This window comes from Artemia franciscana, chromosome 20 (assembly GCF_032884065.1).
Source record: "Artemia franciscana chromosome 20, ASM3288406v1, whole genome shotgun sequence".
In the NCBI taxonomy this organism is placed as follows: Eukaryota; Metazoa; Arthropoda; class Branchiopoda; order Anostraca; family Artemiidae; genus Artemia; species Artemia franciscana.
Window position 1 is genome coordinate 13,544,437 of NC_088882.1, and position 23,028 is coordinate 13,567,464.

The 23,028-nt window shown below is 35.7% G+C and overlaps 1 protein-coding gene across 4 annotated transcripts in view; it reads left to right on the forward strand.

The window, feature by feature from the left end:
• The window catches only part of LOC136039772 (T-box transcription factor TBX3-like), a 73,756-nt gene that overhangs the window by 42,717 nt on the left and 8,011 nt on the right, over positions 1-23,028 (forward strand). For all 4 annotated transcript variants that reach the window (XM_065723636.1, XM_065723638.1, XM_065723635.1 and 1 more), the window contains exons 5-6: positions 8,322-8,468; positions 12,965-13,041. In XM_065723636.1, the coding sequence (XP_065579708.1) occupies positions 8,322-8,468; positions 12,965-13,041 (224 nt within the window). The remainder of the gene's footprint in view (positions 1-8,321; positions 8,469-12,964; positions 13,042-23,028) is intronic.

Here is a 23,028-nt window from a genome sequence, read left to right on the forward strand (position 1 = left end):
TGTTTCTACCCATTTCTGCTCGTGATTTCAGCTGAGTTTATCATTCGGTTTTTTGCACTTCGGATTGCGGTAGAGAAATGATATCAGAGGATCCTCTTAAACTTTAAAAGTTTTCTGTTGCTAAAGAAATTGGAATTTATCCTTTGCTCCTTTCTAAGTGATGATGTTAGAAACTTGGCCTATGGCAAAAAAGTCAACTTTTGACTTAAGACAGATAGATTCTTTTTCGACTGCAGTCGATAGCTCTTGATGAGCTGACCAAAGTATGTCTAATCCATTTTTTTGGTGGAAAAATTCCTTCATGAGATATATCAGTTTGAAGTTTAAAAGGGTTGACAACTTCAGTAGTAAGATACACACTGAAACCAAAAATAGTCCGATATCAATTGCGAGATATATAGGGGAGTTTCAAGCAACAGTCGGCCGTTAGCTTATAATGATCTTCGACAATGAGGGGTTCGCAACTTTTGCTTGTTTCGGTGTATTTGATAGTAAGACCAATTTGGTTCCAGTGGTAAGACATGTAGGGGACGTGTAAGTAATAATCAGCTTGTAGGCTACAATCATCTTCACCGATGAGGGGTTCGCACCTTTTGCTAGTTGGTGTACCTAGTATTTATTTTAAGATCCTTACAGATTAACAACTTCAGCGTTTAATCGAAGCGAGGAAACAAAACCAAAGCGTTGCTTTCGCAACACTTTAATCGGCGAAGCGGAGCAAAGGTTGCCGCAACACCGCACTTTTCCTATGCAAAGTATATCTAGTTTTGATTGGAAGTGTTTCAAGAAATGATGGGCGTGGGGGAGCATCTGCCCTCCGATCAACTTTTTGACTAACAAAATAGGCACTAGTCCTCTCAATTTCCGATCGAATGAGCTCTTTTGAAGTTTCAACGACAACGCTTTCTATAAGAACCTTGGGAATAATTAAATAAAAAAAACTAGTTTTTTTAACTGAAAGTAAGGAGCGACATTAAAACTTAAAACGAACAGAAATTACTCCGTATATGAAATGGGTTGTCCCCTCCGCAGTCCCTCGCTCTTTACGCTAAAGTTTGACTCTTTGCCACAATTCTACTTTTTAAAACAATTAAAAACTTTAGCGTAAAGAGCGTGGGACTGCGGAGGGGACAACCCATTTCATATACGGAGTAATTTCTGTTCGTTTTAAGTTTTAATGTCACTCCTTACTTTCAGTTAAAAAAAACTAGTTTTTTTTATTTAATTTTTGAACGTTTTTGAATTAATGCATGTTTGATTTTGGCTCTCCGCCCATAAATTATTGAAATGAAATTAGTATATTAATTTTTTTTTTGGCTAAATGGCTTTCTCTTAGTTTTGATCAGACGATTTTGAGAAATAAGGGGTGGGGAAGGAGGCCTAGCTGCCCTCCAATTTTTCGGTTACTTAAAAAGGCTACTAGAACTTTTAATATTCAACGAACGTTTTTATTAGTAAAAAATATACGTAACTTAAGAATTAACTTACGTAACAAACTTTTATATTCTTATATGTTTATTATGTGTACGAGGGGGTTTGTACCCTCGTTAATACCTCGCTCTTTACACTAAATCGTAAGTTTTGTCCCAATTCTTTAAGAATGACCCCTGAATCAAAAAGGCCGTAGAATAAATAGTTGAAATCACTAAAAATATTTTAGCATCAAGAGCGAGGTATCTATCTCCTCCTAAATACCTCGCTCTTTATGCTAAAGTATTTTTAGAACCCCCTCATATGCGTAATAATCTCTGTTCGTTTTAAATTTCAATGCTATTCCTTACTTTCATTTGAAAAAACGTTTTCATGTTTATTTTTTCATTGTTTTTTTTATAGTAATGCTAGAAAATCCTGCGCCCTTTTCATTGAATTTTTCTTCCCCCGTGACATATTCCTCAAAGGAAAGATCCTCCCACAAAGCCCTCTCCCATCAACCCCACCCCCCAAACCAAAAAATCCCCATGAAAACGCCTGTACACTTCCCAATAACCATTACTATATGTAAACACTGGTCAAAGTTTGTAACTTGCAGCCCCTCCCTCAGGGATTGTGGGGGAGTAAGTCATTCCCAAAGACATAGTTATTATGGTTTTCGACTATGCTGAACAAAATGGCTATCTTAAAATTTTAATCTGTTGACTTTTGGAAAAAATGAGCATGGGAGGGGGCCTATTGGCCCTCCAATTTTTTGGTCACTTAAAAAGGGCACTAGAACTTTTCATTTCCGTTAGAATGAGCCCTCTCGCGACATCCAAGGACCACTTGGTCGATAAGATGACCCCTGGGAAAAAAAAAAAAACAAATAAATAAACACGCACCCGTGATTTGTCTTCTGGCAAAAAATACAAAATTCCACATTTTTTAGATAGGAGCTTGAAATTTTTGCTATAGAGTTCTCTCATATACCGAATGCGATAGTGTGATTTTCGTTAAGATTCTGTGACTTTTAATGGATGTTTCCCCCTTTTTTCCAAAATAGGGCAAATTTTCTCAGGTTCGTAACTTTTGATGACAAAGACTAAATTAATTGAAACTTAATATTTAGAATCAGCGTAAAAATTCGAATCTTTTGATGTATCTTTTAGCATCAAAATTCCGTTTTTTAGAGTTTCGTTTACTATTGAGCCGGGTCGCCCCTTACTACAGTTCCTTACCACGAACTGTTTGAAAAGAAAATAATTCGGTATTTCGGGGCTTCTGACATTATTACTCCTTTGCGGAAGTTAGGCTCAAAATTGAAAAAGGATTATATTTTTTCTCTGGGCCCCTTCCACCTCTTAGTTCGTTTATTTTCCCGTTAGTTTTCACCTGTTTTCGCTTTATAGTTGTGTTATCTCTTAGCAGTTCTTTCGTTAGTTGAGTTATGGTTGTGGTATATATGTTTTATCGCTCGTATAGTTGTGTTATTTTCAAATTATACTCCATAATAGAGAGGCTCCGAACACCCAGCATTGTATATTAAGCTCTTAATTTGACGTTTTTTTCTAACGTGACCAGATTCGTCCTGCGCCCTTTTCATTGAATTTTTTTCCCCCATGGCATATTTCTCCAAGGAAAGATCCTCCCACATAGCCCCCTCCCTCAACCCTACCCCCAAAACAAAAAAAAACCCTGAAAACGTCTGTACACTTTCCAATAACCATTATTATATGTAAACACTGGTTGAAGTTTGTAAATTGCAACCCCTCCCCCAGGGGCTGTGGGGGAGCAAGTCATCCCCAAAAACATAGTTATTGTGATTTTCGACTATGCTAAACAAAATGGCTATCTCAAAATTTTGATCCGTTGACTTTGGGAGAAAAATGAGCGTGGGAGGAGGCCTAGATGCCCTCCAATTTTTTTGGTCACTTAAAAAGGGCACTAGAACTTTTCATTTCCGTTAGAATGAGCCCTCTTGCGACATTCTAGGACCACTTGGTCGATACGATGACCCCTGGGAAAAAAAAAAAAAAAAAAAAAAACAAATAAACACGCACCCGTGATTTGTCTTCGGGCAAAAAATGCAAAATTCCACATTTTTATAGATAGGAGCTTGAAACTTCTACAGTAGGGTTCTCTGATACGCTGAATCTGATGGTGTCATTTTCGTTAAGATCCTACGACTTTTAGGGGGTGTTTCCCCCTATTTTCCTAAATAAGGCAAATTTTCTCAGGCTCGTAACTTTTGATGGCTAAGACTAAACTTGATGAAACTTATATATTTAAAATCAGCATTAAAATGCGATTCTTTTGATGTAGCTATTGATATCAAAATTCAATTTTTTAGAGTTTTGGTTACTATTGAGCCGGATCGCTCCTTACTACAGTTCGTTACCACGAACTGTTTGACTAAAGGGAATGACTTACAACCCTTTTCCGGAGGCCTGTTGGTGGGGGGAGGGGTTATCATCTTCAAAGTTGGACTTTTTAGCAACGTATAACAAAATGGCTACATCGAAATTTTAATCGGAAGTATTTGGAGAAATGATAGACGTGGGGGGTGCCCTCCAACTACTTTCGAATATCAAAAAAGGGCATTAGTCCTATCAATTTACAATGAGTGAGCTATTTTTCAAGTTTCTACGACAACTCCTTCGATACGAAGTGCCCTGGTCGAAGACCAAAAAAAAAAATAAATAAAAATAAATAAATTGTGCCAACATTGTTCTTTACTTAGGTAGTGCTATTGCGCTGCCTACGATAACTGCGTGTGAAACACACCGTTTGTAATCATTTCCCATACAATCTCATCATTTCAAACCACATTCATTCGTAATTTTTTCTCTCTTTTTTGCTTAGAATGTGTTTTGATTTTGGAAGTCAATTTTGAAGTTGCTATTTTAAAAGAATGGAATATACTCAATGTCGAATCGTGATAAGTAAAAGAGGATATAAAGTGGTTTTTGTACGTCATTGATTACAGTTAAGAGTTTTAACGTAAGGTGGTTCCTTATACTTGTCTATATCTTCTTATCCAATGAATGCTACTACTTTTCCTATCCAATAATTCTTAACCTCTTTACGCTAGCTAAATCTCTGATAAATGTCCCTAATGGAGACGTGTTATACTTCATAAATACATGTTCTCAAACACCTCTGACAAACCGGATATATGTATAGAAAAGTAACAAAAATTTTCCCTTGTTCGATAGTGACGGAACATCCGTAGATCTCAACCAATCAGATGTGTGCTTTGCTGAAATTAATACCCTTGTCGGTGCGACGTCCCCCCTATCCTGGGTATTTTTTTTTATACCGGCTCTGTGATATCAAATTTAATCAACTTCTGTACAATATAACATGTTCGTTGAAACGTTGAAGTCTGTTGGATAAAATTGCCTCGAGGAAAGTGTGGATAAAAGATATAGGAACGACAAGAGGAACATTGAATTCGATATTTGTCAGAATAAAAGCAATTTCTAAATTTCAAGATTCCAAGCAGTCCTGGAATTAATGCTGTGATTTAGACAGGGTCAGTGGGAGGATTAATCCAGCCCCAGTGGGAGGATATGGTGGCAGTAGCAAATTTGCGGCTCCTTCTTGAAACCCTGGATGCTCTGAGGACACAGACAAATCTAAGTCTAAGGTTAGGATCATCTCTTTCCTGGTTTCGTACTAGTGAGTGAAACGAACTAGACGTTAAAAACGCGCTAGATGACCCCCAACAATGCTCCCCAAATAATATTCTTGTTGAGGCAGTTATTTCGGAAAAGGAAAACAAGCTTTGAAATAGTATTGCTTGAAATTGGAGATGATAGGAATAGTAAATTCTTGAAAGTAAGAGTCTTGACATGAAATGAACAGAAACTATTAATGCTATAACTACAAAACTCCTATGGTTGAGTAATGACGGCCAGTTGAAGCTAGAATACCGATAGACACGCAAACATATGGGTCGAAGACATGTCTGTTGACACAGCAAAAACAGGTGAATTATTTGGCAAAGTGGGAAACTAGATAATGAATTGTTGGATTTCTGTGGGAACTGTACCATCCCTCCCTACATCACTATCTACTTGAAGGTGTTCCATAAAAACTACAAAATGCTTCTATGAAAATTTTGTTTCTCAATTGTTGTTTAAAACTCATCGATATATAAATGGAAAAGGATGCCTCCAATACTCTCTACACATGGTAGATCTTTATTTGTATATTGATTTTTATTCTTTCTTTTTTCTAGTATATTTTTCGTTCGCTAGTGATTTTTTTTTCTATTGCAGTGCATATTTTCTGTTGGTGTGTTTGTGTATGTTATTGTACTGTTACTGTGTCTGTAGTGTGTTATCTTGATTACTAGGTACCAATAAACTAGGTTCTTTGGCCCAAACAACTGTTAGTATTGCGTGAAAAATAATGCTCTAGTATGAATAATTTGAGAGTTGTGATGAACTAAATGAACATCATTCAGTTCTGAAAATTACGTTATAATATATGTCAAATAACTAAGAGAAGAAAATCAGTTTAGAAGAATATAGTTAGGAATAATAGTTTTGTATTTGAAGCAGGGCCACTTTCAGGATATTTTTTCAGGGGGAAAGGATAATTTTTTGGTGGTTTGGGCACAAAAACTTTAAAATGTCTGTTTATGTATTTTATTACGGTTTTACGAGTCGGACAAACATTTCAGGGGCGGGGGGATCAAAGCCCCCTAACCCCTTCTTGAATACGGCCTTGATATGAAGTTGAGACTTATACTAAGTAAAAGTAATTTTGTTATGTTAATTTTAGAAAAGCCTGTTGCAGGCACGTACGCAGGAATTTTTTTTCGGGGGGCCAAAACCTTCGAAACAGCAGATATAAAGTAGCACTTTTTTATTTAGTAATTAAAAAAGCACGTATATCAGAAAATACAGATTAACTTTAATCTGTAGTTTTGTAGCGGATGAGGGTAAGAAGACTGAAGCCCCAGAAGTACGTTTTAGGCTCAGGTTATGTTCATAGCGATTTAGAACCAGTGATTAATCTATTATATCCCACTGAAAGGGAAATTTTAGGGCTAACAATGCAATATGGGTGCTGTGGGGGGGGGGGGGGGTAGTCCTTCTGTTGCAAAAACGCAGATTTAAATGAAAAATGATAGTTCCCGAAATTGATCCATTAAAAGCTGTACTTTATCATGAAAAAGGGGGGGATAAACGCCTTAATATTAAGGTTAAGTCTATTTTTCTGTGAAAAGCAAAGTCTCATTACAGAAAAAAAATAACAATACAATTGCTAATTACTTCAAAGAGGGTAAAAGACAGAAAATGGGTTAATAATTGGGCAGTGACTTGAACGGATAATTGCATGCTGTAAAATCCCCCCAAATAAGGCTTCACACATGGATCTTGATTCTTAATAAATGTCCTTCTTTTGCCAGAAATTCCAAGAAACCATGGTTAAATTAAACATTTCACAAAAATTCGGGAGGGGGGCGAAGCCCCCCCCCCTGCGTACGTGTCAGGCCCGTTGTATCTACGCCTCTCAGGAATAACAGAATCCGTTCAGTTTGTATAAAAATACAATATTTGAGAATGGTACAAAACAATATTTTATTTAATGTATTTTTTTATGGATACTCACGAAGGAGCCCCCTTAAAGCTTGAGGTTCCCATTTTAATTTCCATATAATTCGGTTGTCTTCGGAATTTTTACCACTTACGACTGTCGAGCCTCCGACACAAAATCCATGTGTGCTTGGTGCGAGAATCATCTTGGAAAACATTAGGATTTAGAACCCTCCACTACCCCCCGGCCATCCCCATTAAAACTAAATCAAGGTGAATTGTATCCTTAGACAGTTAGATCAAATTTCCTACATCAGACTAAATCTGCTCAAACCTAAAACTCAGGCATTTTCTCTCGTCTCAGCTGATTCCAGTGATTTTGTGTATTGTATGCCGTCTATATTTTTACCTAAATAGATACCTCAAACTAAGATCCCTTTTTTAACGCGATTCAACGGAAGTCTGTCCCAAATTCCATGGTAACTCTCTGATTGATTTAAGTACCCGTAACCTCCTGTCAACAACCAATGAAGTATTATATAAAGAGCTTGTCCCCCAGGCCGGCGCCTATAAGCCCCACCCAATATGAATTTCGTCGCGCCTTCTAACCAGGGGGGCTTGCTATCATGTCAACCCTAAATACACAGTAGTAAAATTTATGGGATATCCTTCATTATTTCAGAACTATTCCAGCTATTAAGTACGTCACGGATATATTATCAATAAGCCTTAAGAGGTTATAATTTTCCGAGGAACGTATTTGAATTAAAAAAAATATTTTATGTGTTCACAGACTGTAACAATTAATATAGAGAATTGCTTCTAAAATTTATTGATCATCAACTTCCACTCATCTATATTATGCTAGATATAAAGAGCATAGGAGCATAAAACTAGCTAAGAAGCTGGATAAAGAGTTGTGGTGCTGTTTAAAATCATTTGTTTAAATGTTGACTGGGAGCATGAGGGGTAAACCTACCCCATCCCCGCGACATTAGTCTAAAGAACTTCTCTAAGCCCATTTGGTAAAGCTAGCAAGAAATCATGGAAAATGCATGTATTTGCTAGTTTAAAAATATATTTTTAAATGATTCATCACTGGAATTCCTGGAAAAAAATATATTTTCCTCGTCTCCTTAGATGTCTCTTTCCAAATATATTTTTGATAATCATCACAGTTACAGTTCTGTATTTATTTATTTTTTTACTAAAAGAGAATTTTGAACAATAATCCCAAGCCTTAACTGTTCTGAGGCTATGTGTAATAAACTGTTTTATTGCATTTGTAAAGTGCTGCAGGTCAAAAATTGAAAAAGTATTTGTTATTGTGAATTTTAATAAAATTCTGTTTTATTTCAGACTATATTGAATTCAATGCACAAATATCAGCCAAGATTTCACCTAGTTCGTGCAAATGATATACTCAAGCTACCTTATAGTACCTTCAGAACCTACGTTTTCAAGGAAACAGAGTTCATTGCAGTCACAGCTTATCAAAATGAAAAGGTAAGGCTCATGAATTTCTTAGTTGCACGGATATTAAACTGCCAAATTATTAGCAGCTGCAGAATTTTTTCCTTGAGAAATGTTTGTAAATCAGGTCAGTTTGCTCTCTGGCACTTACATTGAAGGGAATTTTGTTTTAAAATAGTAAAATGTCAGTTTTCTAAAAAGGTAAGGCTCAAGAGTTTCTTAGTTTTGCGGATATTAAACTGCCAGTTTATTAGCAGCTGTAGAATTTTTTCCTTGAGAAATGTTTGTAAATCAGGTCAGTTGGAAGAGTTTGCTCTCTGGCACTTACATTGAAGGGGATTTTGTTTTAAAATACTAAAATGTCAGTTTTCTTAAAAAGGTAAGGCTCATGAGTTTCTTAGTTGCGCGGATATTAAACTGCCAGTTTATTAGAAGCTGCAGATTTTTTTCCTTGAGAAATGTTTGTAAATCAGGTCGGTTGGAGGGGTTTGCTCTCTGGCACTTACATTGAAGGGGGTTCTGTTTTAAAATACTAAAATGTCAGTTTTTCCGTAAAAGGAAAGTAGGTTATAAATTGATCATCCAACAGCCTAATAACCTGTAATTTATTAGCTACTGCTTCTCTTATGTTTCTGGTAGCCAGAGAATACCATGTCTAAAGAATGGGGTCTTCTGAAGCAATTGACAGTGCTAGTTATCGAGTGACGTCAATTCAAGAAAATTTAAGGGGGCAGGGAATTTATTTTCCAAAATCTAGAAGGGCAAGTTTGTCGTTTTCAATTTTTTCAATGAAAATACCAAACAGAAACACTTTTCAAGGAAAATACCGTCCCAAAAAGATATTTTTAAAATCTAAGTGGGAGAGTCTGAAGGGGAAGGGCCCCTCTCCAATTAACGCCACTGTTTTTATTAAATTATTCGGGAAGGTAAGTTCTGCTTGGGGATAGAATTTGCATTGTCAGATTTTTCCCATTGACTAGCTTAAGCAAGTGTTTTGGCAAATAAATTAAAAGAAGATCCATTTGTATAATGATTTAAGTTCAAGTTTCCAAAAAGTTGCAAAATTAGGTATATTGCGAAGTCACAATATTAAGTTCATGCAAAACTTCACCTGGTAGGTGGTGTATTTGCCGCATAAGAATCTTTGTTTTTTATTTATTTGACTTTCCAGCATTTGATTTTCACGATGATTGTAACTTTTAATGTGGAAAAATGATAAATAATGCTTGAATCTAGCTTGGAATAAACACCGAAGGTTCTCATAGTTGAAAATGAGAAACGTTTGGGAGGATACTTTATAATTAAGAGGAATATCTACCTATTAAATGTAACTGTAGCTAGGAGTTTCTTTGTGAGCAACTGACCGACCAGTAGAGGCAAATTTACCTTCATCTGTGAAAAAATGATCCCGTGTTTTGTTGCTGGTTAAAAATTGTGCATACGTGTTAACCAGAACACAGTCAAGAAGTTTGCTTTGTTTGATCTGAGTAAACGGTTTTTCTCTCGCATTCGATTATTCTCTCGCATTCGATTATAATTAGCTTATTCTTTCGTAAAGAAACTACGATGCAGGTAGATTTTAATTAAATATTTAATATATAGAGGAGGTTAGGTTAGTTATTTAATCTAATGTATTCTGGGTGGTCTACTTTCCATAATTCTTTATCGTAGTTTCCATAATTTTGTTTCTAAAGTATCATATTTTCATCATATTTTGGTATATTTCTTCATAATTAACCTATTTTCACTTCTCGTGTGTGTTCTGGATAATACATAAGTACCGAAAAACTTTTTTGCTCTAATTCGAAGACTTTTTCCTGTTTCTGTAATGTTTATGTGTACACTGGAGCGTTTTATCGCTGAGAGAGGGAGTACTGTAAAAATATGTATGGCATACACAATAAAAATAGTAAAACTTCAGATTTTGGAGAAGACAAGCTTTCACAGAACTTTGCGCAAAACTCATGTGTCCTGCTTAATACATTTTTAGTTTTATCGGTAGCAATAGCACCTTTACTTGACTACATCCAGGGCAGAAAATGTCAATGTTGGAATTTGGCTGATGTATGTTTGGTGAGCAATTGTTTAGCTCAGAAATAAACTTGTTTACATGCGTGAGTTCTGTAATTAAGCCTTTAAATGGCATTGTGATATGCTTATTAGGCTAAAAAAGAAAAACTATAACTTTGAGCCAGTTTTTAGATTATAACCCGCTTACGGTGCAGCTGCAGCACTTTAGAAATTCACCTAATCTCGGTAATTAATGTTTTAAATCGTTAAGTTTAAATAATAGAAATAAAGGAATAAAGACGAACTATTTCAAAAGCGTTTAATTACCTCCATATATGATCATTCACAAATAGGCTTTGAGACACAAAAAGCTCACTTCACATCCAGCACATTAAAAAGGTAATTAACTCATATTTAGGAAGTATTAGTATTCAAAAGGTAGTGGCTTTGTAATTAATAGAGCTATTTCTAGGTATAATAAAATGTCTCTAATAAATAAATTCGAATTTTGTATGTAAGTCACATATACAATTTCCACTTTAAAGCTAGTATTACTAAAAGCCTTATTAATAATTTTGTATTAATAATTTTAATCTTGGAGGTAATTTCCCCTAGACTAAATCTGTTAGACATTTTGTATAGAACTAAAAGATTTCGGGGGGGGGGGGCAAAGAAAAATTGACAGTATATTTGAATTGTGGGAAGATCGCCCATAAACTAATATTTTGTGAAGATCACTGAGCCACGCCCACCGTCTTCTACGCCCGTACCTGACATGTTGGGCTAAAGGCTATAAACTATTTTAAATTTCTCTATTTTCTTTTAATTAAAGTAACTGAACAAAAAAGCTATTCAAATTAAAAAACATACTCTTCCCCTCCCTAAACAGGATGAAATTCACTGCCCGAGCCCTCGTGTGCAATTGAGATTTTTTAGTTGCTATTTCATACCCCTAGCCTTAGTATTTATATTAAGTCCAATACAACAGAGTCCATTTATTTATGTTTCAAACAGTTCGTGGTAACGAACTGTAAGTAAGGAGCGACCCGGCTCAATAGTAACCGAAACTCTAAAAAACGGAATTTTGTTACCAATTGATAATCAAAAGAATCGAATTTTTATGCCGATTTCATATAATGAAAACCACACCGTCAGATTCAGCGTATCAGAAAACCCCACAATAGAGGTTTCAAGTCCTATCTAAAGAAATTTGGAATTTTGTATTTTTTTGTCAGAAAAAAGATTACGGATGCATCTTTATTTTTTTATTTTTTTTTTCCAGGGATGATCGTATCGATTCAGTGGTCCTAGAATATCGCAAGAGGGCTCATTCAAACGAAATTATAAAGTTCTAGTGACCTTTTTAAATGACCAAAAAATTTGGAGGGCCACTAGGCCCCCTCCCATGCTCATTTTTTGCCCAAAGATATCTTGTAAAAATTTTGAGATAGCCATTTTTTTTCAACATCGGCGAAAATATAATTACTATTTCTTTGAGGATGACTTAATCCCCCACAATCCCCGAAGGAAGGGTTGCAAGTTATGAACTTCGCCCATTGTTTACAATAGTTTTGGTTATTGGGAAGTATAACCTACAGACGTTTTCAAGAAGGATTTTTTTCTGGTGGGGGGGTTGTTGGGGGTAGGAGGTTACATTTGAGGACATTTCGATGTGGAATTTTTTCATTGCGGAAGGGACATTTCTATGAAAGGACGCCGGAATTTTTAGCATTATTTAAAAAAAGATCAGAAATTGAATAAAAAACAAGGTTTTCAAGTGAAAGTAAGGAGCAACATCAAAACTTAAAACGAACAGAAATTATTACGTATATGAGGGGGTTCGCCCCTAGTCAATACCTCGCTCTTTATGCTAAAGTTTTTGTTTCAGTACTTTCAAAAGATCTATCTATTCTAGTTAAATGGCCTTTGTGATTCAGGGGTCATTGTTAAGAATTTGAACATAATTTGAACTTTAGCGCAAAGAGCGAGTTATTGACTAGGGGGCGATCCCTCTCATAGACGTAATAATTTCGGTTCGTTGTAAGTTTTAATGTTGCTACTTACTTTCAGTGGAAAAAACTTATTTTTTTTATTTAATCTTAATATTTAATATTTTATTTAATCGTAATAATGTTCAAGATAGGGACTCAAAGCGCAAATAACTTTATTTTTGCAAGAGGCCCAAGTTAAAGATTAGTTGTCTCTGTAAGCATTGAACCATATTTTGCCATGTAAATTGGGAAATCGAATGACATCAAGAGAGGCCATAAGGGACTATTTTCTGTGCAAAAGAGATGTGTTCATAGGTCAACGCTATATTCGAATGTTGAATATCAGACCTAAATCCAAAATAAGAAACGTCATGTGGTGACCCCTGCAAAAGACGATGTTTTATTCCCTTTACAGGACTTAGGGATCTAGTTAAAAAAGAAGAAGAGAATGTTAAAAGGGCTATTACCCAATTACTGTTTTCTAATAAATTTGTTTATCAAATAGTTATTAGTTTCATTCTTTTTTAGATAACTCAATTGAAAATAGATCACAATCCGTTTGCAAAAGGTTTCCGAGATACGGGAGCTGGAAAACGGGAAAAGAAGTAAGTATACAACTCTTTGCTTCAATACAAGTTTTTGGTAATTCTACATCATTTTTTCCTAAAGGCACTAAATTATCTCTAATATCAAAATGTTTTTTGTTACAATAAATCATGTGCAACATCCTTGCCATATATTTTTTTTGGGGGGTGGGGGGGCTTGTTAAAATAGCAAAATAGATGAATCATACAAAAATAACGGAATATATTGACAGAACTGTGATAAGACTATAAGAAGAGAAGTCGGTTCAGCGGCCCTTCTTGTGCGTCCATCCTTGTTTTCTTCTGGTATTGCCTAAATCATTTATTAGACGTATCGTTTCTAAAGTTTCTTTTGTTTATACTTCTTATGAACCCATTTATAGTATTAAAAAGACTGAAAGCCTTAGGCCCAAAACTCCACTTTTTGATTTTTAACTCTGTTACTTCAACCTTTCGGGAGGAGTAAAGAAGGTATCTTCCAGTAGGTTGAGGCAGAATGTTTCGGCCTTGTCTGGCTTGGTTATGAGTTATTAGCAAAAGATGAATTATAGGAATGCTGTGTATACCACATAGTGACTTCGGCAGATGGAGGTGGTGCTTGGGCCGGATCCTCCTCCAAATTCTAGTTTTTTTCCAATTTTTTGACACTTCTTATTCAAATTAGCCTAATCAATAAAATGTGATTTTTTATTATTGCCTTTATCAATATAACCTTGTGTAAATGCCTAGTATAAAAACCCTTGGTGTGTAATAATGGGACACATATTTATATAAATTTGTTTTTTTATAAAAATGTTTTGCTGCTATTATGGCTGCCATAGTACAGATATTTATATTTATCTGAAAAATTCCACTTAACAACGTATATACAGTTAAAAAAAAAAATCGAATACATCATACCTACTCCATTTTTAATAGTAAGCCTAAGTAGTTTGATTTATTGCTATCACCCAAACGAAAACACAACAAGGTAAATCGTTTTCTCCGATATACTATAATTAATATATAATAATTTATTAAATTTTACTTAGTATATAAATTTCTTTACGTGTGGGCAATCTCTTTGCAAGTGAGGTACATCGTCAGAGCCTTTTCCGAATTAACTTTTTCATTCATTCATGAGGACATCGATCAAGGACCTTAAACTTTGCCCCTCTTGATCTCCATTTTCTTTGATTTTTGGACATTCGAAGAGATTTCATAAAACCTAAGTATATATGAAAATCACTTTCTCAGGTCGAAAGTTTTGTCCTCGACTCTTTGACTTGCATTCCCACTTCTCTGTTTTTTCCCCGGATAACATCCTCTATTGTGGAGTTATACATCTTCTGATGTCAAAACTTGCCCCCGCACAGAAGTTTTGCTTGTCCTGACAGCAAAAAGTTTGTAATTCTGACTCTATTGGGTTTATGTCGAATATTAAAGTAATAAATCAAATCTTAAATTTATATTAATTCAGTTAAATGTTGAGTCTTAAGTTAAGTATACAATCGAGCAATTTGAAGGGAAAAAATCAAGAAAAATTGTCAAAAGAAGTCTTATGATTCCATTTAAATATTTTTTCTGCTTCAGCATTACCTAAACACTGGTTTACTGGAATAATTAAATCATTTGTGAATGGCGCTTTTCCAGTTCGTTTAATATTACAAAATCAATCGACTGCTAAAGAGCAAAAATTCCGAAAATTTCATTGGCTTGGTAGTTGGAAATACATAAAAGTAGTCAACTTTTTCAAAACAATAAGTAAAAAATCACCTTATTGACTGCTGCCACAAATGCATATGAATGTTTCGTCATTCACATGATTTTTTTTCTAAATTAAGGGTCTAAGGTGTAGTCAGCCAAAGGGTCTAAGTCCTGACCATGGCCCACCAAAATATCGCCATGCACCATCGGTAGGATGTGCATCCCTCGTTGGGAATCACTGTGTTAGAGCAAGATATATAATCTTGAAATTTCGGGTTGACCTGGGTCCGTAATCCCCTTCTCCCTATGTAAGTGTCTAATTACGGAATTAATATTATTGCGCTAAGTTTAAGACTATAAATAAGCTATCAAACCACACTGGCTAAAAATAATATAAAAACAAAATTGGGTTTATTGGTTGACTTTTGCAGTTTAGCAGTAAGGACAGTTTGGTTTTTGCAGTTTGAGAAGTTTAGTTTTTGCAGTTTGGGTTTGGACAGTTTTGGTCTTACAATTTAGGTTTGGGAAATTTTGTTTTTGTAGTTTGAGTTTGGATAGTTGGGTTTTTGCAGTTTGGATCGGGGCAGTTTGGGTTTACCTGAAAGGATTTTAGGTTTGAAGTTTGTCTTTTCATTTCGTTTTGAGTATTTTGACCTATTTTACGCTTGCATTTTTTTTTTCTAAGGACGGCGGAGAAAACATCTTCGCATTTACCTTGGTTTTTACTGGCTAAGGTTTTTCCTCCTTTATTAGTTCGATGTTTCTTCATTATGTCATAAGACTATTTATAAGTAATTACTCCCAGCAAATTTGAAAAGAGCCATAATATTTTATTAATGATCACGTGGGAGGTCAGAGTCGCTCTCGAGTACAGAATAGAAAAACCGACTCAAATAACTCAAATTACGAAAGTAACATACTTGGTTAAGTGAATCAATGGTGTTTAGGAAACCTTCAAAGGCTGCCGCCCTATAATTATGCATAGTGCATATGCATAAGAAAAGTATTATCGGCAGGGAAGTCAAAGAGTAAAGGCGTTAAGGGGTATACATCAACTGATGAGAAGTTGGGAATTGGTTTCTGCAAAAAGTGTTGCGCTAAAACACACAGAACTCGATTAACGTTACCGATGTATGACCTTCTATTAAGATGTGATATTTCTGATTGCATATTTGAGTTTTTGCTTTAAAAGTAAAGTATAGAAGTACATTTGGCATCATTAAATATATTAATATCATTCAGCAATATTATGTGTTAATGCTAAATTGGCATAACTTGCACCCACAACCTCTTTAAAATTACCCCCTTTTATGGGATACTGCGGGACAAGACTAGGGTTTATACTTCCTTTGAGCACTATGAACTTCCCTGAGTTTTCGCGAAAGAAAATTAGGTTTTCCGAAATCTATCCCAAAACTAGCGTTCGTAAATACCCGAACGTCAACACAAAATACATATTAATTTTGGTACAAATTTGGAAGACCCAATTCTTTTATTTGGGAGGGGGATTTTAATGGATACATTGGGGGGATTCAGGGATATAGAATGGTCGTCGTTCATGCTAAATGTGTATGTTCTATGCAAGTCTGATTGGACACGTACAAAATGAGACCCTGGCTACCAGCTTTGCTGATTTTACGATATATCCTTTGTCTTTGAGGACAAGGGTTTAAATCCTGCTGTCGCTGTTCATTTGGTTTGTAGCTGCGGTCAGGGGCATGACTCTGTAAGCTTATTCAGTGTCGATCCAGTTCTAATTGGGTATTTGCAGAAATCTGAGGAAGGTAAAGAAAAGCACAGGGTAGCTTGCCCCATCCCCCATTGTACTTCCTGGACGAAGGGCCATGAAACGGAGGTCAGTATAGATATGCCCCCCAAACTAAATTTGCGCATAAAAATTTGACTTTGAACGCCAATGGCGTCCAAAATCAAGTTCTTTTTTAAATAAAATCGTTTGATTGTGTTACACCATGAAAAATTTTTTTCCTCCATAAAAAATTGATTAAATTAAAAGACGAAAATGTTAAAGTTTTGTCCATATATCTGCCATGGGGCCCCTCTGACGAAAAATTCAGGGCACAGACCTTACGTGCTTTTATGCATAATTTAATCAATTTATGTAATTAATACTTGTTTACATAATTTATTTAATTATCCACGAACTAACGTCTAAATGTATAGCCGACAAAAATTAAATCAAACATTTACATCAGTCAAACCAATCAAACAGTTATATGTATGTGTTGTTCCAACACCAGCGCTTTGGTTGGAATTGCGGGAGGTTTAATGCAAGTTTTTGAAGAGAAGGGACAAGGCCCATGCTGTGCAGGAAATTTTTTTATTGTAGATTGAGGTGGTAGTTCGTGATTTGAGGGCTGAAAACAACTTAAAGCATGATGAATTCTAGTAGCGTAGTATCGTCAAAATCCTTATGGGGCCAGTGGGGGGGGGGCAAATCTGGAGCCAGTTTTCCCAAATTACAGTGAAAACTGAAAAATGAGCCATATAGCACCATAAAAGTAAAAATATACTAAAGAAAACTGACCCGTTTCTGTGGGTTTTTGAATTATGCAGGCTTATCTTAGTATTGACAATATTTTGAAAAAGAACTAAATTTCAGCTGTGGGAGGGAAAGACACTGGGTTATCGCCCCTGCTCCAAACGAAATTGCAATCAAATATGGATAATAGCAAATTACAAATTTAAGTTTGGAATTTTAATGAGGATGGCCATAGCTGCTGTTTTTTAACCGAAAACAAATAAGCACATTTAAAATTATATTGTGGGGGACATAAAATTCAGCCTACTCCAACCCACCTTGGGCACCAGTATGCTAGTATTCATCGCAAATACGTTTTTACTGATTTATATATAACCCGAGAAACAGTCACATAGTGGTAAAACCACACTGAGTTTGTGATATTTCTGTTATTTTGGTATTTTTCTTTATAGTGAAGCTGGGTTACATTTTTGCATATATATTTTTTTTATGGTATTACAAATTGAAGTCACGCCCAGAAGGGGTGTTTGCACGCTAGGGGAAGGCTCTCCCATCAAAAAAAAAAATAATGCGCCAAGTACCACCGCTGAAAAATGCCTAAAAAATATCGTTAAATTAGTTACACCCTCCCACCTTAAATGGCTTAAACCTCGCACGCTGTGGATCGCAACCCTCGGTGGAACTGTGGATGGATTCTTCTTCCTCCTCCTCCTCTGTCAACTTCTTTTCTCTGCTCCGACTTGTGAGCGATAAAAACTTGACTCTGGACGTAGTTTTATGGAATTGACCCAGTATTCCCGATTTTTTTGTTGAATACTTTCATGGCTTTAAATACCCCTCTCTGTAGCTATGACAAAGAAAGTTTGAATTTAACTTTCCAATGTATTTCTTTGTTATTAAACTAAGCTATCAGCAAAGTCTGTGTCCCTAATTTCCTTTCTAAAGTTTTCCCTTTTTAATTCAAAGTTTTGAACGATTTCCTAGCGTAGCCGCCTTCTAGAATCTTTTTAGAAATGTAAGAACCGGAAAAGACTTTAAGACCAACAAATCACCGTCAGCGCCTGTTATAATGTCTGCTAGCAAAGATTTCCGGACTTGTTAGAACAGTCTCAGAGGCTAGTAGTCAAGACTATATTTCTTTCACTCCCCTTAGAACATTAGAGATTAGAGTCACTAGGTCAATAGCAAAGAGGACCATTGAAATGTTTCAGCTTCTAGCATTAGTAATTTAGCCGACGGTTCCTGTCCTCCGATTTTTTTTTTCATACCAAATATATATGAATGTGTATAGGTAGGCTATACTTCCTTTCCCCTTTTAGTGGATTGTTTTATTCACTAACGATAGTAATTGGAAATGACTCACATTGGGTGTTTTCTAAGTGGCCTAAGAAATAAATTCAGGAAGGAAAATGTAAGCAAGGGGCTTCTTAATTTCAAATATGGCACACTGGTTTGGGGGCTGGACATGCAATCCTATGTCCGCAAGGGTTTGGGTTCGAGTCCTGATGTCGCTTATTTTTTTTTGCTTTGGGATGAGGATCAACGGTGTGACTGTAAGTTCCGTCAGACCCAGTTCTGGATGGGCACCTTGAGAAATCTGCTGGAAAACACGGGAAACATCGGAGGATTTGCTCTTACCCACGCATAGCACTCCCCACCGAAGGCAGAGAATTGGGAGATCAGTACCTGCACTAAGCTGATTTTGTTTGCATGCGAAAAAGTTTTAACTTGTTTATACACCCAAATTGACGCAAAAAATGTTAAATAGGTATGTTTGTTGCTAGCACAGGCTTTTTCTTTGGAGTATGATTATTTCCTAAGAGGGACAGGTCAAAATTCAATGAAAAATAGTTCTAGGCCACTATCCTTTCTTGCTGAGATGGGGGCTCTTTGGGTCAATTTTATTTCTCTCAATCTGACGTCCATGCATAGAAGCTGAAGTTATTGCAGTTGGCCATCTTCTGATAATAAATTATCGGATTTTTTTCTCTTCTAAATTTGCTAACAAAACTTCATATTGCACTCCTAGCCAGGCATCTTCGCAAGAACACATCAAGAATTGTTATATTCATTTTTATTACGTTTTTATGAGGGGAACAAACATTTCGGGGGGGGGGGGGGTTCAAACCCTCTATCCCCCTGTATATGGCCTTGCTTTATAGACCGTATTATATTTCCAGTTTTCTTTTTAAAATTTATCGTGTATGTAACTACATATAGATTATAAGATGATAGTGTCGTCGCATCGGTTTAATGAAGAAATAGAAAAAATTAAAATGATTTGTTCCACCAGTGGTTTCCCTCCCATTGGTTGGAATTTAAGGAAATAAAATTGGGCCAGAAAGATTTGTAAATTAAGAAGAGGGTACACTTAACATGATTTAGGCCGTCCTAGAGCGTTTAATATATTTAGATACTTTTTAACTGGAGGTATGAGCTCCAGAGAAATTCTAACTTACTTATGAACAGGGTTGTCACGGTGAAAAAATCGCTAGGTTCTAGTGATTTTTTGGTTGATTTAGTAATTTGTTTCAATAGTCAAGCGATCTATATGCTGATTTAGTGATTTGTTTTTTTTTGGGGGGGAGGGGGAATAGAAGAAATCACTGGAAATAGAGATAAATCACTCGGGGTGGCAACCCTGCTTACCACCCCTAGGTGGTAAGCTGTTATTGATTTTTAAATAGTGTGATAAAAACCGATAATCTTACAACCTTGAGTTCCCTGTTAAAAATGTTCATGCTGTTGTTTACCTAGAAAAGATAAAAATGTATTTACATATGCCGTGACTAGATAAAAGCTCAGACAAGGGACTTCTTCATTTACAGTATTCTTGAAGAGCGCAAGGTAATATTTTGTCTACATTGTTTAAACAAGAATAGAGCTAGGGTAAGGAAATGAAATGGGAACTAGTGTAAGCATTCACTTCGACTTCTAAAAGTTATTTTTAGCGTGCTTGGTTTTGGAATAATTTCTAAAATTGAAATGAATCGGAAATAAGAAAACTATTTTGCTTGTGAAGCAAAATAGCTCAATCCCTGAATATAAGAAATGGATTGAATAACGAATCCCGCATTGACAAGAAACTTAAAAATGGAATTATGACATAAAGTTAGAAACATTGAAGTGTTGTTTTTTGCCTGCTTAGTACCCGCAATTTTTGGTACCTATTTTGTTCCTAATCTGCAATTTCACCCTAAACCCGAATTAAATTGGTAAAATTCTAGATGAACTTGCTTTTTGCTACCTTAGAAAGGGGCTGGGTTAGGAGAATGAAATTTTGGGGGATCGATCTACAGACTAAAGTATGTCCCAGGAAGGTATTCTGAGGTACCTACCTCTACTCCTTCTCCCTCTAGAAGGCACTTACCTTTTATGACCTTAAAAAATCTTCGCATTGTAAAAATGAAATCTTGCAAAATGGATCTTCTGCTTAAACAAAGTACAAGAAAAGTGTTTTCAGCTTTACAACTTTGCTCAATCCCAATTTATAAAGTTTCAAAGATCTACAACACATTTCCTAAATTTATGAAAAACCCATTGATATGGCTAAAAATTCTGCTCAAATAACAGGAATGGGATTTTTAGCAGAGACAAAGAGATTTAAAACTAAAAATCAAGCTATAATGTTGTTTTGTCAAAATTCTAATTGGTATAGACCTGTCAAGTAGGGAGATTTCTAAGGCTTAGAAATCAGAAGAGAGTTAACATAGTAGCTTGCCAATACCTTCCCAAGTTATTTTTTTGGTCCTGGATTCATTATTGAAAGTTTCATTTTCCTAACCTAACCACTTTCCAAGATAGCAAAAAGTGGTTTGTTTATAATTTTACCATTCAAAGTTTTTAAGAAACTTCTTAACCCAAAACTGCAGGAGAATTGTCTTTTTCGGTTGGGTATTTTAGAATGTGCGGAAGGTTAAAGAACCCCAGAGGTTGTCACCAATGCTAGCTTAAAGTTTGCTAGCGCAGATCCGATTTTGAGCTAAAGTAATTCTTGAAAAGAAAATATTCTGGTTTATTGATTGGCTGCTTACCGATGGATTTCAGCTTTAGCTCGATGAAAATGCAAATTATTAATCAATATTATTCAAGTGCTAGTAATTTCTTAGACAACGCTGCCCTTCCATTTTCAACTGCATCGAAAATATGTCTAAAACGGGTAAATTTATTTAATAAGACAGTGAAAAAAACAACTATTAATTCAAAAATAATAATAAAATTCTGAATATGTTGAACCACGTTGGGTTTTGTTTAAATGTTACTTTTCGTTTCGTTTTTATCATTTTTTCGTTTTTGCTTTGTGTCTCTTGTGTTTTTTACCTGTTTTGTTTAGGCTACTTTATTTTCCGTTAATAAAGACAGAAACGGGTCAGGTTTCTTTAGCAAATCTCTACCTTTATGGTACTATATGGCGCATTTTTTAGTTTTCACTGTCATTTTCACTTGATTTGGAAAAATTGGTCCAAACTCCCGCCACCCCCTCCCCCCAAGATTGTGACAAATTTTTGTCACTCTTTATAACAATAGAATGAGACTAAACTCAGTTTTTCCACTCCCAGTGCGAATATCGTCGTAAGCTAATATTTTATTCGGAAGACATATCTGGTTCTAAAAAACAAAAAAAAAAAAAAAAAAAAAAAACAAAAACAGGATTTTCAGGTATTTAGTAACAATACTGGATTTTCAGCGTTGTACCTGGCTGAGCTGTTAAAGAGCTGTCAAAAAGACATTTCATAAAAGTGAATAGCAACAAAAAAGAGGTTTTGTGTAATAAATGTAAACATTTAGAGTTCCTTGTTGCTTGATCCTCATCTTGACGACGGTTATGATCATAGTTAAGGACGAACGTAGGGCCTAAAAGACCCTGAAACGAATTTTTTTTCCACTTTTTCCTCTCAGGGATATACTCCTTCCCCACCCCTCACCCCTGCGTATGTAACCAACATCAGTAACCCATCTTCAGTAAAATTGTGACAGTTTTTCGTCACCCTACATACAATTATTTTCTGGAATAACTCTCTTTCACATTTTAAAGAAAGTAGTGGAAGAAAATAAATCGAACTTTAAAGAATATGCTCGAATACCAGTTGTAGAAAATCTTTCAAAGTTTCGTTAACCTAGTTCAACTATTCATCTTTAAAATATTTAAGAAATTTTGATGGGAAGGTCCTTGTTTACCTTCTCGTAAGTAGGATCGAACATAAATTAAAATTGCTTGTGCCCTGATCAAGTGACCAAAAAGATTGGAAGGTAACTAGTCCCCCCCCTCTTCTGTGCTCCCTCCCCCTACCCTAAATTCGTTGGACAAAAATTTCGAGATGGCCACATTGTCCAACATAGTTCAAAGGTCCAATAAATACGCTTTTGGCGAAAATATTTCCCTTCATATTCCCTGGAGGAAGGGCTGGTTGTGGTATCAGGCATATCGGTATCTCAAGTGTCGTAATCGGGCGTATTGGTATCGCACGTATCGGGCGTATCGGTGTCAGGTTTTATTTTTTTGAATCATGGTTTTGTGCCTTCTATAAGTTGCTCTTACACGCTCTCATCTAAGGAAAGCTTATTAGAGAAATATAAGTTTTCTTATTAAAGGTTCAGCCATACGTATCTAAGTCCAATAAATTGTCTGCCTCTTAGGCGACAGAGAAAATAGATGCTGAACTGCAAACAAGGGTCTTCGTAGTTCTCTACGGCGCCAGTTTTCGATGTGTGTCACGAATCATCCCCCTTATCTTCCTGTTACCCTTTATTTACTCTAAAACTCTGTTAATCAGTGTTTCTGTATCATCTTACAACGACACAGTTTGTCAGTCGGTTGAATA